At 49.6% G+C, this 24,259-nt stretch overlaps 1 protein-coding gene and 1 non-coding gene across 2 annotated transcripts in view; both read left to right on the top strand.

The window, feature by feature from the left end:
* Window positions 1–24,259, top strand: part of LOC130481486 (protein EFR3 homolog A) — a 38,250-nt gene that overhangs the window by 10,270 nt on the left and 3,721 nt on the right. Inside the window, exons 5-19 of the mRNA XM_056854143.1 lie at window positions 300–449; window positions 636–773; window positions 3,101–3,179; window positions 8,232–8,367; window positions 11,403–11,561; window positions 12,548–12,662; window positions 13,739–13,790; window positions 14,813–14,985; window positions 15,830–15,905; window positions 17,652–17,810; window positions 17,965–18,096; window positions 19,838–19,905; window positions 21,143–21,270; window positions 23,118–23,206; window positions 24,051–24,099. Coding sequence (XP_056710121.1) covers window positions 300–449; window positions 636–773; window positions 3,101–3,179; window positions 8,232–8,367; window positions 11,403–11,561; window positions 12,548–12,662; window positions 13,739–13,790; window positions 14,813–14,985; window positions 15,830–15,905; window positions 17,652–17,810; window positions 17,965–18,096; window positions 19,838–19,905; window positions 21,143–21,270; window positions 23,118–23,206; window positions 24,051–24,099 — 1,703 coding nt within the window. The remainder of the gene's footprint in view (window positions 1–299; window positions 450–635; window positions 774–3,100; window positions 3,180–8,231; window positions 8,368–11,402; window positions 11,562–12,547; window positions 12,663–13,738; window positions 13,791–14,812; window positions 14,986–15,829; window positions 15,906–17,651; window positions 17,811–17,964; window positions 18,097–19,837; window positions 19,906–21,142; window positions 21,271–23,117; window positions 23,207–24,050; window positions 24,100–24,259) is intronic.
* TRNAA-GGC (transfer RNA alanine (anticodon GGC)) lies at window positions 24,174–24,245 on the top strand. The gene has a single exon. It is a non-coding gene; the product is annotated as a tRNA-Ala (tRNA).

The raw sequence follows: 24,259 nt of genomic DNA, 5'->3' as shown, positions 1-24,259 counted from the left end.
CAGTCGTCTTGTTGTGGGCTTCCTAGAGGCACCTGGTTGGCCACTGTGTGAACAGACTGCTGGATGGGCCTTGGTCTGATCCAGGAGGGCTTTTCTTATGTTCGTATGTTCTTACCCTCATGTGGCATTATGCAAAAGGGAGTTCTTGAACTGTGTGAGAACAGGATAAAGGAGGGGTATCTCCCCCCCCTCCGGCAGTTGATGTTGCCAGCCCTACTGCCTGTCGACAAAGCAAACCTCCAGACCTTCTGCTGCTCTGTTACTTCCTCTTCTGAGAATGTCGCTGCTTTCCCTGCCAGGATCCGGATTGCCGGGATCCGGGGCATCCAGGGGGTGGTTCGCAAAACCGTGAATGACGAGCTCAGAGCCACCATCTGGGAGCCTCAGCACATGGACAAGATTGTTCCCTCGCTGCTGTATAACATGCAGAAGACCGAAGATGCTGACAGGTACGTCTCTCTCTCTCTCTCTCTGCATCTTCTGATGTTGTCTCGTTGTAGGCCTAGAAGCTAAGTGACAGTGACCGTGACAGGAGCGAGAGAGTGGGGAGGAAGTGGCTGGAGAGACGGGAGGGTATCGGGGTCTGGTTTCTGGGTTAAGCCCGGCTGCGTGTTCAAAATGTGTGCTTGTTCCAGCCGGATTGGCCCGCCCTCCTCTCCGACAGGGGGCGATAAAGAGGAGAACCCTGCTGTGCTGGCGGAGAACTGCTTCAGAGAGCTGCTGGCCCGGGCGACCTACGGGAACATGAACAATGCTGTCAAACCGGTCTTTGCGTGAGTAGGATGCCTCTCGTGCAATTGCTGTCCCGGATTTGGCCTGGGGCAGGGGGATGCCTTCAGGCTGGCTGGCAAAACTCTCCCTGAATTGATTTTGTTATGGTCACTGAAATGTTTTTGGGGTTTCTCCAGATGGTGGTGATTTTCTGTATTGCTAAGTAACTATCATCATTTGCGATCTAGGAAGGACGCTTAGAGAGTCATTGATGCAAAGGGTTGAATCCTGGGGGGTGGTACAGTGGTTAGAGCATAGATTTGGACAGAGGGAACCTGCATCCAAACCTCACTTGGAATGTGAAGCTTACGGGGCACAGCCTTCGCCTGCTTCCATACGGAGACGATTCTCTGTTTAGCTTTCATTGCAATGGAGCATCTGCATGACAGATTCCCCCTCAATCATACTGTCCCTGTCACCATGTGCCACAAGAGGACTTTCAAAAACTTAAATTAAAAAATCAGCACTTGACATACTGCTAGAGTGTTATAATGTTATAACGATCTATCCCAGGGGTCCCCAACATGTTGCCCATGGGTGCAGTGTTGCCCGCCGACACCTTTCCTGGTGCCTGCCACGTGTTTTTAGAAGGTGGGCGGAGCCTGGGGGCTTTTGCCCAGCAAGGTTTCTGATTGGCCACTAGGAATCTGATTGGCTGTGCAGATTTTAAAGAAACGTTGCTTTGGCAACAGCTGCCACCACAACACAAGAATCTTCCCTGTGTGACTGAAGGTAAGTTGTGGTATCCATTTTGTGACTGATTCCACCTGGATTTGAGCTGGATTTGTTTCCCCACTCCTACACATGAAGCCAGCTGGGTAACTTTGGGCTAGTCACAGTTCTCTCCGAACTCTCTTAGCCCCACCTGCCTCACAGGGTGTCTTGTGGGGACGAGAAGGGAAGGTGACTGTAAGCCAGTTTGTATAAAAACCAACTCTTCTTCTTTTCTGCCGTATATTGAAACAGACCGTCAAAGTCAGTATTGTCCTCTCAGACTGGCAGCGGCTCTTCAGGGTCTGAGGCCGAGGTCTTTCACATCATCTACTGCCTGGTCCTTTCAACTGGGGGTGCTGGGGATTGCAAAGAGATGTTCTACCTCTCTCCATGGCTTTCCAGGGTCTCAGGAAGAGAAGGGTCTTTCACATTACCCACTGCCTAGTATTTTTAACTGGGGATGCTGGGGATTGAACCTGGGACAGTCTGCATGCCAAGCAGATGCTCCGCCAGAGCCCCTTCCACATGGGAGTGAGGGGGGGGGAGTTGGCTGTGGCTCAGTGGTAGAACACATTGTTTGCATGCAGAAGGACCCAGGATCAGTCCTGGTGTGTCTAGCGAATGAGGGCATCTGAGGAAGCAGGTGCTGGGAGCAACCCCTCTCTGCCAAGACCCCAGAGAGCCTTTGCAGGTCAGAGTAGAGAGTTCTGATCTGATTGAATCAATCAGACGTTATGGAGGAGGTGACAGAAGAACAGTGAGAGGCTCCCCTGCCCCCCCCCCCCCGGTTGCCCTTGTATTTTGATGGCTGCTGATTACATTCCGGTACTTCTACATGGTGCCCAAGGACAAAACACACAAGTGTCACGTCCAATGCAAAGGGTACTTTATACAGGCTGTGACTTGGCGGTTCTGTGGGGGAAAGTGGCACATTACATAACTGTGCACCCTTCATCATGGTCACAACATGAGCGCAGTTTACCGTTGAGTAGGGGCCATGGCTCAGTGGTAGAGCCCCTGCTTGGCATGCAGAAGGTCCCAGGTTCAATCCCCGGCATCTCCAGTTAAAGGGACTGGGCAAGTAGGTAATGTGAAAGACCTCAGCCTGAGACCCCGGAGAGCTGCTGCCGGTCTGAGTAGACAATACTGACTTTGATCGACCAAGGGTCTGATTCGTATAATGCAGCTTCATGTGTTTATGTGTTCAGTATTGGCACTGTAAGAAGCATCCCTTTCCGCCATAGGGTTGCCATCCCTCAAATGGGGCCTGAAGGTCTCCTGGAATTAAAACATGTCTCCAGATAACAGAGATCACTTCACCTGGAGAAAATGACTGCTTTGTAGGGTGGCCTCTATGGCACTACACCCTGCTGAAGCCCCTTCCCTCGCCTCCCCAAAGCCCTGCCCTCTCCAGGCTCCACCCCCAAATCTCCAGGAATTTCCCAACCTCAGAGTTGGCAACCCTATGAGTCCTCCATGAATCTGGCTAACTCCAGTGACAAGGGAAATGGGTGCCCTTTAGTCTGTAGAGGCTTTGCCTGGGCACTTTATTTTAAAAAGGGGGGGGCTGATTGATTACCACTAATTAATAATAGTACATTTTTTGTTTCAACAGACATTTAGATCATCACAAACTGTGGGACCCCAATGAATTTGCTGTCCATTGCTTTAAAATAATTATGTACTCCATTCAGGTAGGTTCACATTGTTCCTATTTTGTAGCTTTTAGACCAAATATCTTAGCTACTTAAGTCCAACAGGTGTAGAGGTAGACATTTTCCACACAGGTTTTTTGCCCCAGGTTTGATGCTGTGGGGAAGTGGATTTTCTCCCTGCTTCCCCACACATCATGATTTATCCGTGCATGTCCCAGGGTTTTCCTTCCATTCTCCACTTTTTCCCCAACCGGCTTTGCTGTGAAGTTTTGGGAAAGATAGCGGCTGAGCCTAGTTTGGCTGCCATGTAAGTGGCAACGCTTGGGGTTTCATGATTCCTCCTTTATGGCAGCTGTTTCCTCCCCCTGCCACCAAAGGGGGGCATTTAAAAATATATAAATAATAAACTGTTTATCAGATTCTCTGAATTTCCAGCTTTCAGTTGAAAAAAGTAAATCTCTGGCCTCTTTCATTGCAGAGATACAAGATAAAAGGCATATCTCTGCAACTAAAGGAGCTTGAAACTTTTTGAAAAATGAAAGTCGGGAATCCAGAGAACCTGATACGTAGATTATGTTGTAACAGTATTAAATTGCTAATTTTTTTAAAGCCCCATTTGCCACTGCACAATATCGGTAGTTGCAGCTGCAAAAGGAAAACTGAAAACTTCTCTGTGTTAGAAAGCCCTGTTGTAACCTTGAAAAGCATGTCTGCCTCTAGATGTGGGCAGTGTGGGAGCTTCTTTCTCCTTGTTGGAGGTAAAGAGAGGCGTCGGAACATGTTTTTCCAAGGTTTACATTTTGAACACTTTCTTCTCAGATCCCCAGTGTCTTTTTACTCATCTCCACTCTTTGAGGCTGTGAAGAAGGGTTTGTGCTGTGAGGATCTTGGGATGTGTTTCGAAAACCGCACTGCATTGCTGTGTTCGTGGTGGGGTCAGTGTTGTAGGAAAAGGCTGTTCAGAAACAGAACAAAAAAACTGATGGGCACGTCTGAAAATTTCAGAGTGAATTTTATCTCATGGAAGCATTTGTTCTGTAAGGCCTCGGTAAGCTGAAATCCAAGAGAGCGTGTTGTTCCATATCTGTTGATGGAGGGCCGTCCCAGATGCCACCCCAGAAAATCTAGCCAGGTGTCTGGAGGCTGTGATGGGGTGGTTGAAGCAGAGATGTCTGAAGCTACATCCATTGAAGACGGAGGCCCTGTGGCTGGGCCGGGGGTGTGGGGGTGTGGGGGTGTGGGCTGCTAGCTCCCGGCCCTTGACTGGGTGCAGTTAACGGCAGCTGCATCCATCGAGAGCCTGGGGGTGACTCTGGATGCCACCCTTACAATGGAGGCACAGGTCACCAGTACAGCCAGAACATGTTCATGGAGGAGAGGGTTTTCTCGCTCATTCTGGTTGAAGGGCATCTTGATACTCGTGGGTATTACTATCACGTGCCCAGGGAGGCAGGACTAAAAATGGCGCCAAATGCGGTGAGCTGCGCGAGACGGTGCTCGCATCTGATCCGCTCACCAGGAGCCCTCGGCAGGAGGGATCATCTTCTGCAGCTGATCAGGGGGATAATGTATTGCATTTTGAGTCTTGAGACTCCGGTGACTAGGAGGGAAATGCTTGATTTATTTAACGGGGTTTTAGACAGACAGGCGCAAATGATGTCAGCCTTTAGAGACTCTATTGCCCCTCTTATACAAGGATCAGATTTGGTCATCTCTCCTACCAATACCACCACTTCTCAACAGAGGCAGGATGAACGCCGTAACCCCCACTGGCACACCAAGGCGGCACTAAAAGCCCCCCCTCAACCACAATCCCTCCAGAATTTGGAGGAAGGCTCTGTGGTCTCAGAGACAGACAGCAGAGAGGAAGGCGAATTTGATTCAAACGAGGACAATCCAATCCTATTAGAAGAACAGCACCCTCGCCTCTTTGCAGCAGAGGATTTTCAAGGCCTATTGAGCAAGGCTGTAATCACTCTGGACCTCAATGAGGACCCAGTTCCCGCGGCTGAAGCCATACCTAAACCTAGAAAAAAGGGAGCCAAAGAGTTTTTCCCCAGTACAAAACCACGTATTTGGGAAATTCCTTTTCCTGAATTCTTTGAGAATCAGGTACAAGCTGAATTAGACGAGCCACTAGCTAATAGGCAGTTCACATCCAACACCAAAAGACTATATACCATGGTACCCCAGGCCATGGCTCTATTCCAACTTCTGCTTATAGATGCCCCTGTGGCAGCCGTCCACTCTCCGGACTTACCCTCCGATGTTGGGATGGGGTCAATCAGGGACCCACTGGATTGTAAAACTGAGATCCTTTCCAAAAAGGTTCATGAGGCCTCCTCATTAGCCATCCAAGCCTCTGCTGCCACTTCTATCATGGCCAGAGCCTCCATAGTGTGGCTCAGAAAGATTATTCAGCTTTATACAGGAGGCAACTGCAAAATCGCTGAAGGACTTAATAGATTACTCAAGGCCTCTGCCTTTATGGCAGATGCCTCACTTGATACCATGTCTTTTGCCGCACGGGCTACTTCCTCCAACATAGCCATCAGAAGGGCACTTTGGATTTGTCCATGGCAAAACGAGTTTAAAAATAAGACTCTGACAATGTCTTATCCCTATACCAGTGGCAAACTATTTGGGGAAAGGTTAGAAAAGATTTTAATAGAGAACAATGATAAGAAGAAGGTTCTTCCTAAATCTTACAAGAAGGAAGGGAGAGCCGCCTCCTCTTTCCCTAACTCCAGGACCTCACATTCTCTTGCGCCCTTTCGGCCGGACCAACGACGGGGTACCTCCCAAGATTCTTCACACGATACTTTCATTCGGAGGCAGAGGAGATGGACGCTCTCCTGTCCCCATGGCCGAGGGAAATGCTATTTGCCTTTCCCCCCATCCCCATACTTCCAAGAATAATAAGAAAGATCAGGAAGGAGGGGGCAACGGTCATACTCATTGCTCCCCTGTGGCCGAGGAGACCTTGGTTTCCCAGCCTAAAAGAATTATCGATCCAATTGCCCTGGGAACTCCCAGCAATCCCAGACCTACTTCATCAGGGTCCCCTATTCCATCCAGACCCTCAATGGCTGCGCTTAACCGCGTGGAAATTGAATGGCAGTCACTCCTAGGCAAGGGATATAGCGCAGTGGTGGTGGACACCATGATAGAAGCCAGGAAGCCTTCTACCAGAAGGATATACAACACCTCATGGAGGGCTTTCGTTCTGTGGTGTAGATGTAAACACCTTGACCCACTGTCACCTGGGATTCCCAAGGTCTTAGAATTCCTCCAAGATGGGGTTGAGCAGGGCCTTAAAGCCTCCACCCTCCGCAGACAGGTGGCGGCAATGTCCACCGTGTTGCCCATCAGCGATGGTCTACCAATTTCCAGGCATCCACACATACTTACCTTCCTAAGGGGAGTGGTTCAGACCAAGCCCCCAGCAGTCCACCGCTTTCCCAAGTGGAGGCTCAATGTGGTGCTCACGGCTTTGACATGAACTCCCTTTGAACCCATCAGGGAGATTCCCTTGAGGATGCTGAGGATGAAAACCATCTTCCTCACTGCGGTGACCTCAGCCTGTAGAGTTTCCGAGCTTAGAGCGCTTTCAGCTCGAGAAAGTCTTTGTGTTTTTCACAAAGATAAGGTGGTACTTAGACCGGATCCCACCTTCATCCCAAAGGTGAATACCGTTTTCCATCGCTCTCAGAAAATCCACCTACCTTCATTCTGTCCCAATCCTGTCCATCCCAAGGAGAAGGAATGGCACCATTTAGACCTGCGACGGCTACTGAAGGTGTACCTCAATCGTACCGAGTCTATTCGGCGCTCGGACACCTTATTTCCCTAACCAATCCTTCCAAGGGTCAAAAAATGTCTAGTTCCGCTATCAGTTGTGCAGTGAGACAGTGCATTACTGAAGCATATAAGGCCTGTAAAATTACACCTCCTTTAGGTATCACCGCACATTCGGTGCGCAGTGTGGCTACTTCAGCTGCCTTCAATAGACAGGCCTCTCTAGATGATATATGTAGAGCGGCCACCTGGTCTTCAGCCTTTACTTTCATTAGGCATTATAAGATCGATTCCATGGCCTCTGCTGACGCAGCCTTCGGTAGAAGGGTCCTGCAGAATGTCTTGGATAAGCCTTAGATCCCACCCAGATAAACCAGCTCTTGGATATCCTGCGAGTATCAAGATGCCCTTCAACCAGAACGAGAACGGAGCCTTGTATACTCACCGTGAAGGCTCCTTCTGTTCTTGGTTGAAGGGCATCTTGCCCGCCCATGTTAGGTAATGAACAGATAAATATCCAAGACTTAGCTTCCCATATGGGAAAATGACCAGTGGGGGGGATCGGGACAGATGGGGCACTGTACGAGATTCTCCCTATGTCCGCCATCTTGCCAAAAAATCAAACAGTTTATGTTTTTTCCATATGTGTTAATGTGTTAGGAGTTCATGTTTATTTGACGCCTTGTTTGTTGCTAGGTTGTCTGTTGCACTTACCTGTCTCCTTTAGCTCGGTGAGTCCGAAAACTGGGTTTCCCGCCCAGGGGACAGGAAGTTGAAAGAAAAAATTTTTTAGTCCTGCCTCCCTGGACACGCGATAGTAATACCCGCGAGTATCAAGATGCCCTTCAACCAAGAACAGAAGGAGCCTTCACGGTGAGTATACAAGGCTCCTATCCATGGCTTCTAGTCAAAATGGATACTAGTCATGATGCATACCTATTCTCTCCAGGATCAGAGGAACATGCCTATTACATTAGGTGCTGTGGATCATAGGCAGGATGGTGCTGCTGCAGTCGTCTTGTTTGTGGGCTTCCTGGAGGCACCTGGTTGGCCCCTGTGTGAACAGACTGCTGGACTTGATGGGCCTTGGTCTGATCCAGCAGGGCCTTTCTTATGTGCCTCTTTCTAAGACAACTGGGGAGGGCAGAAACCTCTCCTCCCCTTTCGCATTTTGAGCAGCTCCTGATCTAGTGTGGGAAAAACGGTTGCTAAACATTATGCAAGTTGGGGCAGGGAATAGCCTGATTTTCACAGGGATATAAGAAAGCGTTGCTGTTTCCTTCTGCTTCCCAGGCCCAGTATTCTCATCATGTGATACAGGAAATCCTAGGGCACCTGGACTTCCGCAAGCGAGACTCGCCCCGTGTTCGAGCGGGCATCATCCAGGTCCTTTTGGAGACAATAGCCATTGCTGCTAAAGGATCTATTGGTGAGCTTAGTTCAGGGGTCCCCAACCTGTTTGAGCCAGTGGGAATGTTTGGAATTCTGGCACTGAGTGGTGGGTGCAGCCGCAAAATAACGGCTGCAAGAGGTGGATCCTGCCATAAAATGGCTGCTGCAGCTTACCTTCACCCTCACAGTGAAGATCCTTGTTCTGCAGTGACAGCTGCTACCAAAGCAATGTTTTTAAACATCTGCACAGCCAATCAGAAACCTTGCAAAAGGCCCACCTGGCCCCATCCCAGCATGGTGTAGTGGTTTGGAGCGGTGAACTCCCAATCTGGAGGATCAGGTTCGATTCCCCACTCCTCCACATGAGCGACAGACTCTAATGTAGAGAACCTGGTTTGATTCCCCACTCCTCCACATGAAGTCTGCTGGGTGACCTTGGGCTAGTTACAGTTCTCTCCAAGCTCTCTCAGCCCCACTTGCCTCACAAGGTGCCTGTTGTGGCTAGTGGGGTGGGGGGAAGGGAAGGTGATTGTAAGCCAGTTTGAGACTCCTTAAAGGTAGAGAAAATTGGGGTATAAAAACCAACTCTTCTTCCTCTTCTAAAAACACTTGGCGGGCACCAGGAAAGGTGTTGATAGGTTCCAGGGTGCCCACAGGCACCATCCTGGGCGAACACTAGCTTAGTTAAAGGAATGCCACTTAAAGCATGGGGGATTTTTGGTAAGGGATGATAGGCTGTGGAAATTAGCAGTAGAGGATGAGATATTCCCCTCCCCCATGTATTTCTTCATCTGCGCATAAAATCCTTGCCAGCCAGATCATCGGCTCTGTGTTTCCCTTCTGCACTAATGGGCTAGAGGTCATTTATCCTTTCCAGTGTGTCATGACAGGAAATAGTTGTAGCGAGGAGAGGTGTGAGTAGCCATTAGAAGGATTCCACACTCTCCGGCCAGGAATTCTTAAGGAAGTGATCACTGCATGCCACCCAAGGACCAATTAGCGATAATGGAGCTGGAAATAAAAGACAGGATCTTCAGGCTCCGGCCCTGAGAGAAGAGCCGTAGGAGCCTGGCAGAAAGTCCGGCTGCATCAGGGACTTGTGGAACCCACAAAAAGGCAAAGGCAAGGCTTAGCTGCCAGGGGCACAGCAGGGATCACGACGCAAGAGGCACTTGCCGTGCCCAGAGGGAAGAGGGAGAGCGGCTGCGTGGTATAAATGGAGCCTCAGGAAGAGGGAGTTTGTGACGGAGCACGGTGCCAAGCCGTGATGAGGGAAGATCCAGGCACAGGATACCCAGACGGTAAGGAGGATGCCCACACTCCTCAGGGCAAAAGTGGCAGGTAGAAAAGCAGAGCACCGCCCACAAGGCCAGTGAGGCAGGCTAGGCGGGTCAGATTTGTTTTTCTAACATGTCTTCGAGTGTTGTGTTTTGATAAATTCTAAATGGCAGCAATTCTCTTAAGGTTCTCCTCTTAGCCGGTGTGGCTGTAAATCAGATGTGATGGATGGTCCGTGTCCAGCTTGCTTAGCATTGTGTTCCAACTCAAACCTTTTTTTACCCTCGTGTTGGAACTCTGCATCCCAGGAGAGCTGTTTCCAGGCAGAGTGCTTCTGGGGAAGCCGGTGTGTGTGTGTGTGTGTGTGTGTGTGTGTGTGTGTGTGTGTGGGAGATGTCTCTTCATTGTGCCCTTTTTTCTTTCCAAAAGGCCTGAGCAGCCATTGTGTGCCTTTTCACTTTGGGGGCTACTTACGCTTCTCGCCTCTCTACAACAGTAGGCCTTGAATGGTTGATATTCTCAAAGAAACAAGCTACCTTTGTCTCTGTGGAATCCCTTTCCCATCTTTAAATAAAGACTCAAGACTCAGTCCAGACATCACACCAAACCATGATTAAGGAAACTTGTGTCTGTAGTGTGATGCCTGAATTGACAAGTCCTGGTTTGCCTTTGGCCAGCAAACCAGAAATGAGAAACTGTTTGGCCTGATGTCTGAACAACAAACCTCGTTGATTCGTTAAAGAAACAATCACCTTCCTTTCTCTCCCCACAACAGACAACCTGTGAGGTAGGTGGGACTGAGAGAGCTCTAAGAGAACATAGAGTGTTAACTTTGATGGTCCAAAGGGACCAGGCTGCCTCTGGAGGGGGCCACCGGGACGGAAGAAGAAGAGTTGGTTTTTTATGCCGACTTTCTCTACCATTTGAGGGAGCATCAAACCAGCTTACAATCCCCTTCCCTTCCCCTCCCCACAACAGACACCCTGTGTGGTAGGTGAGGCTGAGAGAACTCTGAGAACTGAGACTAGCCCAAGGTCACCCAGCTGGCTTCATGTGGAGGAGTGGGGAAACAAATCCAGTTCACCAGGTCAAGAGTCCACCGCTCCAAACCATCGCTCTTAACCACTACACCACGCAGGCTCTCCAAGAGCTAACCCAAGGCAGCTTGCTATATTTCCTGATATCCCCTCCTTGGGTCCTCTGTGGCATTTGAAGGGTACACATGAACACATGAAGCTGCCTTAACCTGAATCAGACCCTTGGTCCATCAAAGTCAGTATTGTCTACTCAGGCCAGCAGCAGCTCTCCAGGGTCTCAGGCAGAGGCCTTTCACATCACCTACTTGCCCAGTCCCTTTAACTGGAGATGCTGCCGGGGATTGAACCTGGGGCCTTCTGCATGCCAAGCAGATGCTCTACCACTTAGCCACAACCCCTCTCTTGCATAGCAGAGAACCACTGCTTCATTGGTGTCCCTTTCACCTCCTGGCCAAATATTGCTGGCCCAGGTCATATCTTGGTTTGTATAGTCTGTTTCGCCCTGATCACAACTGTCTGCAATTGTCAGTCAGTCTGTGTGTGTGTCAAGTGGTTCACAGAACATCACAGGTGTTTCTAGGCATGTATTCAGGCCCCAGCGGGAGCTTGCAAGTGAGTTTGCTTGTGCTTCCGCCTCTCGGTGCAGTAGTGTGTCTTTGTCCTCAAGAGGATGGATGCAGTTCCACCCTCTACCCCCACCCCGCAGATGGTCCACACAAGGTAGCCTTGACCGCTGCTCTGGTTGTCTGTTGTGCAGGCCCCACCGTCCTGGAGGTCTTCAACACTCTGCTGAAACACCTGAGCTTGAGCGTGGATTTTGAGCTGGGCACCAAGTCTGGCTCCAGCGGCAGCATCGACGCCCGCTCAAAGGAGTGTGAGGAAAAGATTGTCCAGAATGCCATCATTCAAACCATTGGTGAGTTGAATGTACTACCTCTTCCCATTAGAGATCTTCAGATACAGGAAAGCAATTCCCCCTTGCTAGATGCCAAGCTCTTCCCTCGGTGGTTTTGGATGGGAGATATAGAAAGGTTCCCTTGGAAACAACAGAGCACGTTCTACTGCGCTGTCCACTATACAAAGTTTATCTCCCCCTGGCTAAGTCGGCATCCCAGCCATTCAGGTCCGCAGTATACTGAAATGTTGCTCATAGATGAAAATCCACAGGTTACAGTAGGAACGGCAATTTTTGTGCAGCCGCCTGTAGAATCCGTCAGATGCTGCTGAGAACATCGGTATGCCAGTAATTTTAATGGGTAGTATATATAGTTTGCAAATTGTGTAAATAATTTTTTACTATTTGAATAAACCTGTGGGTAGAGTGTAAACCTAAGGGTTTCAGTGGAATATTGTGAAGAGCTGTGAACACATGAAGCTGCCTTATACTGAATCAGACTCTTGGTCCATCAAAGCCAGTATTATCTACTCAGACCAGCAGCAGCTCTCCAGGGTCCCAGGCAGAGAAAGGTCTTTCATATCACCTACTTGCCTGGTCCCTTTAACTGGAGATGCCGGGGATAAAACCTGGGACCTTCTGGATGCCAAGCAGATGCTCTACCACTGAGCCACGGCCCCTCCCCAGCTGTGCTGGTCTATGACTGTTTTTAATAAAGATTGATTGATTGATTGCGTTGAATGTATTCCCCCCCCCCTTGAAGTGGATGAATTTTGACACTAAACAAAACCCCAGTTCCTGTTTTTATTGTATTTTCATTCCATCCTTCTGCAAAGGGAATTGGAATTGAGTGACTGAGACATGTGCTGCCGACAGCATGAAGTAACTGTTATTTCTAGAGACATGGGAGGGAAGGCAATATAAATGAGACAGTATCCTTTCTGTCCTTGAATCCTCTTTATGATGAACCAGCTCTGCTGCTTCTCTCCTTCCTTCCTGTTCTGTAGGATTCTTTGGAAGCAACCTCCCAGATTACCAGCGGTCAGAAATCATGATGTTCATTATGGGGAAGGTCCCGGTGTTCGGGATGACGGCTCATAGCCCAGAAAACAGCCAACTTGGGTTTGTATTTTTCCCCTGCCAGCTGCTGCTGGTGTTCAAAGTGTTATTAATTATTAGTATTTATATCTATTGCTGTGCAGAGGAAGGCACTGGCAAACCACCTCTGTTAGTCTCTTGCCATGAAAACCCCAAAAGGGGTTGCCATAAGTCGGCTGCGACTTGACGGCACTTTACACACACACACATATCTAATGCATCAATTAATGCACATGGTTCTTTACATGGTAACATATGGGAAAAGACAGGTCTGTGCCCCAAGAAGAAGAGTTGGTTTTTATGTCGACTTTCTTTGCCACTTAAGGAAGACTCAAACCGGCTTACAATCACCTTCCCTTCCTCTCCCCACAACAGGCACCTTGTGAGGTAGGTGGGGCTGAGAGAGCTCTAAGAGAGCTGTGACTAGCCCAAGGTCACCCAGCTGGCTTCGTGTGCAGGAGTGGGGAAACCAACGTGGTTCACCAGATTAGGGTCTGCCGCTCATGTGGAGGAGTGGGGAATGGAACCCGGTTCTCCAGATCAGAGTCCACCGCAGAATCAAACCGGCTTACAATCTCCTTCCCCTCTCCACAACAGACACCCTTTGAGGTAGGTGGGGCTGAGAGAGTGTAACTAGCCCAAGGTCACCCAGCTGGCTTCATGTGCAGGAGTGGGGAATCGAAAGGCGGGATAGAAGTGAAATAGGTAAAAGAAAGGCAGGGTTTCTAGGTAGCGTCCAGGGCCTCTGCCATCTGGGCACAGACCTACCCCAGCCCCGCTGAGAGCTCCACCCACTGCCTTCTCAACAGACCCTGGAGCTCCACTGTAGTTTTGCTCCCACAGGGCTGCCTTCAGCGGGTGCTTTTGCCAGCCTGCCCTGTAGGGACCTCCATGCCACAGGACAGGCTAGCATGAGAAATGGGCTGTTTGGAACAGAGTGAGGGGCTCCCTGCAGGACGGCCATCGTTTCCAGCCCAACATGCCAGTCCAGATGTCATCAGAACACACTCCGTGCCTGTTAGTGACCTGGGACCTTGAACCATTTTCTCTGGTTCTGTTCTAAATTATATTATCTCCCCCGCCCCCATTTTCCCCCACAGGGATTTGGGAACCAGGAGGATTCAGATCATGTTGCTGCGCTCTTTGCTTATGGTAAGCCTGACATTGGCCTCTGCTGTTGGCATTCGGTGTTTGGGGAGCAGGGTGGAATGCATGAGAAGTCTCAGTGGTAGTGCATGCGGTTCAGACTTTGGTTAGTTGGAGAGGCGTAAAGAGTTGAGCCGAAGCCGTTGGTGCGGAGAAAGTGGACAAGGGGAATTCCTTTTCCCTCTGCCCCTTACACTGGAACCTCAGGGCACCCAGTGAAGCTGATGGGCGGCTGATCCAGGATGGACAATAAGGCAGGGCTTCTTCACACAGCTCACAGTGAACTTAGGGACTTGCTGCCGTGGGTTGCAGAAATGGCCTCTTATCTCAGATGGCTTTATATGTCAGCTAGCTTCTGACAGACGTATCCCCTGTGAATTTGTCGGTTAGCTATGATGGTTAAATTGGAACCTCCACGTTCAGAGGCAGTATGCCTCTGTGTGGGGGAGGGAAGGGTACAAGCAGTGGAGGCGGGCTCTTGCCATTGGCCCATTGGAGGTGTGTTGTAAGCTTCCTGGAGGCATTGGGCTGGCCACTCTTGGAACCGGGATGCTGGTCTAGATGTGTTGGTCTGAACTAGCAGGATTCTGCTTCGATTTTATGTGTCTACCCTGGCCCCCCTGGCATGTAGGTTCTGAATGCTGTGGGTTATGGGAATAAGACTCAGACTTGCATACTAGGTCATTACTGTGTGCCCCCCTGACCCTGTACAATTGTAGAATATCAGGTGTGAGGAGGGGTGTGTGCACACCCTGCCATCACAAAAAAGGGATGGGCAAGATCGCATTGGCAGGATTCGGGTCACATGTGACCTACCAGCAGTGGGGAGGTGTCTGTGAGATCAAGGGCTGCTTCACGCCCACGTGCTGCCCTTCAGTCCTGTGATCCCCACATTCCAGGATGTCGGGTGCCTGCCCACTTCACGGTAGCCCTTCAGTTTGTTCAACCAGCTGCTGATTGGATATTTGGGGCATTAAGGAGGTCTGCAGTGGTATACTGCTTACTATGGCTTGGACCCCAATCCGCAGGTCACCTCCGGCTACAACGCCAAGAGCATCGCAACTGTCCTCTCAGCCCCTTTCCTCGATCCTCTGTTGTCCTCTTCGCTTATGGAAGACTGCGAACTTCGGCAGCTGGTCCTGGAAGTGCTGCACAATCTTATCGATCGGCACGACAACCGAGCAAAACTTAGAGGAATAAGGTAGCGTTCCCTTGAGTAAAGTCAGTCATAAATCATGCTTTGTGTTAGACACACACAGTCCCACCTTGGCAGCATCTTGTTGCATTATGTGACCCAGGAGTCTCTTTTGAGGCTGAGATCTTAGAACCACCTCCTGAAATTGGGTTGATTGGCTTTTAAGTGTGCAGACTTAGAGTCACTTGGAAACAGAGTGTCAGGTGTGGGGAGTTTTGTTCATCTCATAGAATCATAGAGCTGGAAGGGACTAACAGGGTCCAAACCCCTGCACAATGCAGAAAATTCACAACTACCTCCCCCCCACACCCATGGTGACCCCTGCTCCATGCCCAGAAGATGGCCAAGATGCCCTCCCTCTCATGATCTGCCTAAGGTAATAGGATCAGCACTGCTGACAGATGGCCATCTAGCCTCTGTAGTAGCAGATCAGAATTCGAGTATCAGATGTTTCTCTTTCTGAGAATGAGAAGCAGCCAGCTGTTCCTATGCCTTGTGATTCTGATTAGACCAAGTCCCTTACTGTCTTTTTATTTCATAAAAGGTTAACATTCTGCAGTTGTATCAGAATACGTTGTATCTTGAATTTGCAAGAACTGAGCAAGGCTGACAAAGATAGGACATTTTGGAGGACTTTCATTCATAGGGTTGCCATGAGTCGGAAGCGACTTGACGGCACTTAACACACACACAGTTGTATCAGATTTGCTGATATTCTATAGCCCTTTTTTAAAAAGTGAAAATTTAATGTCACTTAACCTGAAAAGAGATGCATTACTATCTCTGTTGCTGTTCCACAGTTGAGGCGCTATGCTATAGCCCCTGAATTATGCATTTGTTCCTTTTCTAGAATAATACCAGACGTGTCAGATCTGAAGATAAAGCGAGATAAAATTTCACGGCAAGATGTGAGCTTCATGAAGAAGGTAATTGCAAGAAGAGGCTCTCGTTTGTCCATCTGTGAAGGGAGATATTCTGGGGAGGGTTACTTCTTCCACTCCATCCACCACAAACGGGACCATGTAACTTTGGCAGAGTTGTCATTACTTCCAGTCGGAGAAGGGGAGAGGCTGTGGCAGAGCATCTGCTTGGCATGCAGGTTCAATCTCTGGCATCTCCACTAGGGACCAGGCAGTTGGTGGTGTGAAAGACCTCTGCCCAAGTCCCTGGAGAGCTGCTGCCAGTCTGTGTAGACAGTATGGACCGATGGTCTGATTCAGTATCAGGCAGCTTTGTGTGTATGTGTGTGTGTGTTCCTGTGTGAGAAGGCTCCTCTCAGTTGTGGTCTTACCTGTTCCACAGTGGCAGGGCATATTAAGAAGAAGAAGAGTTGGTTTTTATATGCCCACTTTCTCTACCACTTAAGGGAGAATCAAACCAGCTTACAATCACCTTCCCTTCCCCTCCCCACAACAGACACCCTGTGAGGTGGGTGGGGCTGAGAAAGCTCTGACTAGCCCAAGGTCACCCAGATGGCTCCATGTGTAGGAGTGGGGAAACAAATCCAGTTCACCAGATTAGCCTCCGCTGCTCATGTGGAGGAGTGGGGAATCAAACCCAGTTCTCCAGATTAGAGTCCACCGCTCCAAACCACTGCTCTTAACCACTACACCACGCTGGCTGTCCTCTTTATGTGTTCCTCCTCTTTACAGTTACGGCTAGTCCCAGATTATTCCCCAGGGCTTTGTTACGGTGGGAAAGGAACCTGCCAGGCTTCCCTTTCCCGGATTGCTTCTGAATCTTTAAAAGATTTTGCTGACGTGTTTCTCAATTAACTGGCATGTGAACATTTGCAGCATGGGAAGAACAATATGAAGCTTCCCTATGCCGACTGTTGGTCCATCAAGCCAAGTACTGTTTGACTCTGACTGGCAGATGTTCTGCAAGGCAGGGATATTTCTTGCTACTTGAGAAGATGCTTTATTGACTGAAGATGCCAAGGACTGAATCTGGGACCTGCTGCTTGCAGAGCAGGTCTTCTGCCAGTGATGAGCTGGGTCAGGAGCTCCATGAATTGACTGCCAAGGGGGAGGTGACGGAGGGACAGGGCAGTCCAGTGAGCGTGTCAGTGGCCATAGAGGAGAAGAAGAAGAGTTGTTTTTTATTTGCCGACTTTCTCTACCACAGATGGGAGGGGCCATGCCTCAGTGGTAGAGCATCTGCTTGATATGCAGAAGGTCCCAGGTTCAATCCCCGGCATCTCCAGTTAAAGGGACTAGGCGACTTGAAAGACCTCTGCCTGAGGCCCTGGAGAGCCACTGCCGGTCTGAGTAGACAGTACTGACTTTGATGGACCAAGGGTCTGATTCAGTATATGGCAGCTTCATGTGTTCTTGTGTTCACTGAAGGGAGAATCAAACCAGCTTACAAACACCTTCCCTTCCCCTCCCCACAGCAGACACCCTGTGAGGTAGGTGGGGATGAGAGAGAGCTGTGACTAGCCCAAGGTCACCCAGCTGGCTTTGTGTGGAGGAGTGGGGAATCAAACCTGGTTCCCCAGATCAGTCTCCACTGCTCCAAACCACCGCTCTTAACCACTCCACCACGCTGGCTCCCAAGGAGGGCTATGCAAGTAGGTGCAGAGGATCAAGGCACTGCAAAGGGCCTTCTCCTAACTGGGGCTAGTAATCGTCAGCTGCAGGGGCCGCATGACCTTTGCCTCTCCTCCACAGCACGGCCAGCAACTGTACAGGCACATCTACCTGGGCTGCAAAGAAGACAACGTGCACAAGAACTTTGAGCTGCTCTACACAACTCTGGCGCTAATAACCATCGAGCTGGCCAACGAGGAGGTGGTCTCGGATCTCATCCGCCTGGCCATTGCCTTGCAGGTGTGTGTGGCTCTGATTATTGTGGGGCGGAAGACTTGCATGTGGCGTATGTTTCTCTGAAGTGAGTCCTGGAAGGTGTGCCGCGCATGTTCAGGCCGTATCACACAGCTCACTTGTTTGGCATCTTCTCTACCCCCCCCCTCCAACTGTGCAGGATTTGGCCATTCTGAATGAGGACAACTTGCCAATGTTCAGCCGGTGCAGTGTCATGGCGCTGGTCGCTGCGTACCTCAACTTCCTGAGTCAGATGATCGCTGTGCCTGCCTTCTGCCAGCACATCAGCAAGGTGAGTTGGAGTTGGTTGTGCCTTTCACGTTCCAACCCAAGAACGATCTACTTTCTGCCTAGACATTAGGAATCCGTCTAGACATTAGGAAGAGCTTTCTGACAGAGCGGTTGCTCAGTGGAACAGGCTTCCTCAGGAGGTTATAAGTGCTCCTTCCCTGGAGGTTTTTAAGCAGAGGGTAGATGGCCTTCTGTCAGCAATGCTGATTCTATGACCTTAGGCATTTCATGAGAGGCAGTTCATGAGAGGGAAAGCATCTTGGCCATCTTCTGGGCATGGAGTAGGGAGTCACTGGGTGTGTGGGGGGGAGGTAGTTGTGAATTTCCTGCATTGTGCAGGGGGTTGGACTAGATGACCCTGGTGGTCCCTTCCAACTCTATCATTCTATGATACTTGCTCCTGTTCTCCAGACACTGGTTGTTGGGGGAGGGGGAGAGACAGTTCAGTTGTTCCGCCATTAGTGAAGCTCTGTAAGGGGGTTGACACCATCTGGCAATACGGGTTCCTTAAACTGAGCGTGCCAGTCTGCCAGGCCAGGCGTTGCATGAAAAATCCACACACAGAGAGGCAGCATTCAGTCAGGGAAGAGCTTTGTCTGCTGCAGCTGCTGAACCTAGAGTTGACGGGGGTGACGGAATGTGTGCCCTGAAGTCACAGCCAATTCATGGTGACCCTGTAGGGTTTTCAAGGCAAGAGATGAACAGGTGGTTTGCCATTGCCTGCTCCTGCGTAGCCACCCTGGACTTCCTCAGTGATCGCCCATCCAAGTACTAACTGGGGCTGACCCTGCTTAGCTTCTGAAATCTGACGAGATGGGGCTAGCCTGGGCCATCCAGGTCATGGTGCAGTTGTCTTACAGCTCTGCTTATCAGCAAGTACCTTGATAGATAGTTGGTTTAGGGACAGCCAGCTGGACACCCCTTGCTCTCGCCCCTGGCACTGAGAAGGGTTAGAAACTGTCTTCTTCTCTTACTGGGATGTTCCTTCTGTTACTTTCATTGTTTAGTGATGGGGGGACACTATTGTAAGCCTGGAGAGCCGTCTTTTGGTGATAGGTGCTGTTTGCAATGAAATTCTCATTTGGAAGTACTTTCCATTTAAGTGTTGCCTGTGCTGTCTCCACCTCCCCAGACTTTAAAAAAAGAAACAAAAACCCCTGAGTTGTAGTTCCAGACAGCTGGTAATTTTCAGTGCGAAGAACTGAACGATGATGTTCTATTATCACTTTTCCTCACCCTGTTTCATGTACCCCATGATTGTAAAGCTGCTGGATTTTACAAGTAGTGCCTTACTGCACTTCACTGGTTTGCCATTTAGGGCTGCCCCCAGGTCCGTGGGTGCTTAGAACTTCAGCCAGTGAAGCATGGTGTAGGTGACAGAGGTTCAGACTTGGCTTAAATCTTCACACTCCCATAGAGCTCCTTGGGAGATCCTGGGAAAGTCACCCTCTCTTGCAGCCCAACTGTGCCTACCTCATAGGCATGTTGGGTGGATAAACGGAGCTGGGTTCACTGCCATGAGTCTTTTGAAGGAAGGGAAAGATGAAAGCGAACTCAATAACAGCACTGCAGTGTATCAGGAGCTTCCTGGCTGTTCCCTAGGGGCCACAGGATGTTAATACTTAGCCAGGTGCTCCATTTACATTCTGCAAAAGATACTGCTCGTGATCACCCAGCAAGCAGGGACAGATCTGACTCTGTGAGTTCTTCTTCATTCTGTTCAATTAATGGATTCTTTTCAGGTCATTGAAACCAGAACTGTGGAAAGTCCATACTTCTTGCCAGAAACCATATTCCGAGACAAGTGCAGGTACAGGTTGGCTCGGTTGTAATTTTTTTTGTCTGATAAAAAGAGACACTATACATTGCAGCAAAATGGTATCCCTTTCACAAAAGTGCGATATGTGGAGGGAGAAAGGAATTTAATACCCAAAGCAATAAAACGTCTTCTGTTACTTTGGTGCTCCAGGAAATTCTGGCTGCATTCAAAATCTTTCCTCTCCCTGGCTAGTTTCAAATGCCGTGTTTCTTGAAGGTCAGAACTATGGGGCAGTTTGTTTCACTACTCCCCCCACCCCACTAAGAAAGAGGCCTTGAAATTCATAGTCATAGTCATCTACTCACTTTTCTCCCCTCCCTTGCTGGCATCTTTTGACTAGTGGGTTACATTGCCCATGATGGCTCTGCTGGGAATGGGGTGGGGTGGGGGTGGAGACCAGATTCTGTGTATTTATATTTACTTATTTATTTATTTAAAAAAATATATCCCACCTTTCCTCGTGGTTCAAGGTGGTTGCCAAAAATAGTTAAAACATCCCCAGCTAAAACCGAAGATAAAATAGCAAGCCCAAAATCCCTTCCCTTCCCCCTCTAAAAGATGCCTGCCATTCAAACCCCCTCAAAGCCCTGGCAAACCAGTAGGCCTGGCAACTCCTCCTGAAGATCTCTGGGTGGGGGAGGCTCACCTCTTCAGGGAGCCCACAGTGGAAAAGGCCCGGGCTGTGGCTGATGCCAGAGGGAGGGGCTGTGGCCCAGTGGTAGAGCATCTGCTTGGGATGCAGAAGGTCCCAAGTTCAATCCCCGGCATCTCCGATTGAAAGGACCAGGCAGACCTCTGTGAAAGACCTCTGCCTGAGACCCTGGAGAGCCTCTGCTGGTCTGAGTAGACAAAACTGGTTTTGATGGACCAAGGGTCTGATTCAGTATAAGGCCGCTTCATGTGTGTTCGTGTGTGTTCAGACGGGCCACCCTAAGTGGTGGTGGGGTAGGGAACACATAGCTGCCCGAGGACCATAGTTAGCACACAGGGACATATGGAAGGAGACGGTGCTTCCAATTATAGAATGGTCCCTGCTGTTTCCCTGTGTTTTTCCCATGGCGAAAATGGTAAGCTGGGATTGGCACAGAGATTCAGGGCCTAGTAGAGTTCAGGGTAGTGGTGGGAATAAAGTTGACCGCAGAAAGTACGTGGGAGTTAGAAGGCTGCTTGTTTTGCTTCCTCTCAGCCTCACGTGTTGCTCAGTTCCTCAATGTTGCACTCTTAACAGCCTTCCCAAAACCTTTGACAAGGACGACAAGAGCCTGTTCTTCCTGATGAACAAGATTGCGGAATCTCTGGGCGGCAGCGGCTACAGCGCGGAGAGGCTGTCTGTGCCATACGTGCCTCAGGTGACAGGTGAGTCGTTGCATAGCTCTGATCCCGGCACCTGCCAGTGAATCCTTGTGTCTTGTGGCTCCTCAGTCATCCTCCTTGAGCATTAGGAAGAATCAGACCTCGGGATGCTAGTCCCCAGAGTTCTGTTCCTGGAGGCGTGCCGGTCTCACCCTTCCCTCTTCCTTTGCCAAGCAGCTGCTCCTGTTCTCTCATCTACACATGCTGTTCCTTCAGGCTTTCCTTTCTCTCCTTCTGGAACAAAATCAGATGGTCGCACATTCCCACACTGTAATTGGGACCACGTGCTTAGCAGTATAGGTCATTCTTCCATAGAGGCAGCAGGAACTCCTGATCAGGCAGTGGAGGGAGCAGAGGGAAAGGCCTCCCCAGCCATGCATACCTGTACAGTAGAGTGCCAGGGAGGCAGAAGCAACAGCTCATAAGGACATCAGAGCCTTGCTGGATGAAACCAGTGGACCATCTAGTCCAGCATCCTGTCTCAAACAGTGGCCAACCAGTTCCTCTGGAGGTCCTGCAACAGGGCAGAGAGGCCTTCCCCTGATGTTGCCTCCTGGCACTGGGATTCTGAGGCTGACTGCCTCTGAACGTGGAGGTTCCCTTAGTCACCATGGCTAGTAACCACTGATAGGTCTGTCCTACATTAATCTGTCTAATCCCCTTTTAAAGCCATCTGTGCCTGTGGCCATCACTACATTCTTTGGCAGCAAATTCCTTTTTTTATTCACTCGCTGTGTAAAGAAGTATTTCCTTTTGTCCGTCCTGCATCTTCTGCCCATCAGCTTCATTGGATGCCCTCGGGTTCTAGTATTTTGGGAGAGGGAGAAAAAGTTCTCTATGTCAACTCTTTTCACACTGTGCATAATTTTATAAGCCTCTCTCATGCCCCCCTTAGTCATTTCTTTTCTAAACTGAAAAGTCCAGGACTCTTCAGCCCTTCCTCATAGGAAAGGTGCTCCACCCCCCTAATTGTCTTGGTTGCCCTCTTCGGTACTCCTCGTGTCCCCAGGACTGCCCTTCTGACCTTATGGTCTCAGTGCCCCAATTAACCCAGTAATGCTGCATCTCTGTGACCTGGCTGCTCACGTTCCCAGTTCCTTGCATACCTGACCCTTGGAAGCAGGACTGTCACTGCAGAACAGATTAACACATATGGGCTTGCTTGAAATTAGATCAAGAGTTTTCCGCTAAACATTAGGAAGAACTTCCTGACAGAGCGGTTCCTCAGTGGAACAGGCTTTCCCAGGAGGTGGTGGGCTCTCCTTTGAAGATTTTTAAGAAGAGGCTAGATGGCCATCTGACAGCAAGGCTGATTCTGTGAACTTAGGCAGATCATGAAAGGGAGGGCAGGAAGGGTTGATCAGTGCTCGGCTCTTGTGACCCTTTCTTACATGCCCAGGGGAATGCCGATTGCCACTTTGGGGCCAGGAAACAATTGGCCAGGGATCCTGAAGGGTTTTTTCCCTATCTTCTGGGCATGGAGTAGGGGTCACTGGGGGGTGGTGGTGGGGTAGTTGTGAATTTCCTGCATTGTGCAGGGAGTTGGACTAGATGACCCTATTGGTCCCTTCCAACTCTATGATTCTATGATTTGTTCATAAAGCCAAATGTGGGTTGCATAGCAAGAGGGACCCCCCCCCCCAGGACACACAGAGCATGCCTATTATTTTGGGTGCAGTGGAACACAGGCAGGATGGTGCTGCTGCAGCCGTCTTGTTCGTGGGCTTCCTAGAGGCACCTGGTTGGCCCCTGTGTGAACAGACTGCTGGACTTGATGGGCCTCGGTCTGATCCAGCAGGGCCTTTCTTATGTTAGAATGAGAGGAATGCTTTTTGTGGTTATGTACACAGATGAAGACCGGCTGTCGCGGAGGAAGAGTATTGTGGACACCGTCTCCATCCAAGTGGACATTTTGGCTGGCAACGGAACAGAGGATAAGGCAAGTCCATCATGTCCGGTTGTGGGAAAGGATCTTGTAAAGTTCCTTTTCTTATTTTGGGCTCTTTGTTGTGGAGAACTGGCCACATGGTTTTGCGCTGTGTAGGGCTTTAGAGGTTGACTTCTGAGGCGTGGTGCCAAGCCAAGCAGACACCTTGTGATGGGCATCTTTCATGCATTTAGCTTCTTACCCTCTGCAACCATTTGTGTGGGGGTGGGGTGGGGTCTAGTGTCAGAAGACGGGGTTGGTAAAAACTTTGCTTGATGGCTAATGTACTGTTGTTGGTGTCTGGGTTTTGTAGCTGTTGTTTCTTCTGCCCACAGCTGCCTTTCACCAGAACAGCTCAACTTCCTTGTCTGTAGCACACCTAAAGCTTCTTCCCCACCTTGCTTAAAATATACCATCCAATTTATATGTTTACTAATGAAAATATCTGTACTCTGCCTTACCCTTGTGGTTCAAGGTGGCTTGCAATTCCAAACATTAAAAGCACACAAAATACGGTAAAACCCCTTCCCCACTGCCAGTATGTTAAACTCAATTAATAAGCCTTCTTAAATAAAAAGTCAGATAGCAGAGGCCTGAGGTTGCCATTGGCCACCTATTATGAAAGGGGAAGCTGAGGATGATGTCAGGAAAAGGCAGGCCTGCGCATCCCTGCCCCTGCTTGACCGTCTGTTCTTTCCTCTTCCCTTTGCAAAACCCAGGGGGTATCGTTAGAGCTGTATAGAGAAGAAATAGCAGTAATCAGTTGTCATTTTTTTCTTTCTGATTCAGCTGCTTGTGTGATTTAAATACATTTTTTTAAAAACACCCCTTTTCTTTTTTCATTTCTCCTCTCCAGGTCAACAACACAGAGGAAATTACCTTTGAATCACTGAAGAAGGCGATAGGTGAGGTTTATTGTAATTTGTTGTTTAGCACATTTCCCCCCCAATGTTCCATTCTGACAGCCTCTGGCTGGGGAGGGGCTGTGGCTCAGTGGTAGAGCATCTGCTTGGCATGCAGAAGGTCCCAGGTTCAATCCCCGGCAGCTCCAGTTAAAAAGGACCA

The sequence above is a fragment of the Euleptes europaea genome, chromosome 8 (genome assembly GCF_029931775.1).
Source record: "Euleptes europaea isolate rEulEur1 chromosome 8, rEulEur1.hap1, whole genome shotgun sequence".
NCBI lineage: Eukaryota > Metazoa > Chordata > Lepidosauria > Squamata > Sphaerodactylidae > Euleptes > Euleptes europaea.
Note: the sequence above shows the minus strand (reverse complement) of the source record. Positions and strands in the feature narration are given on the sequence as shown.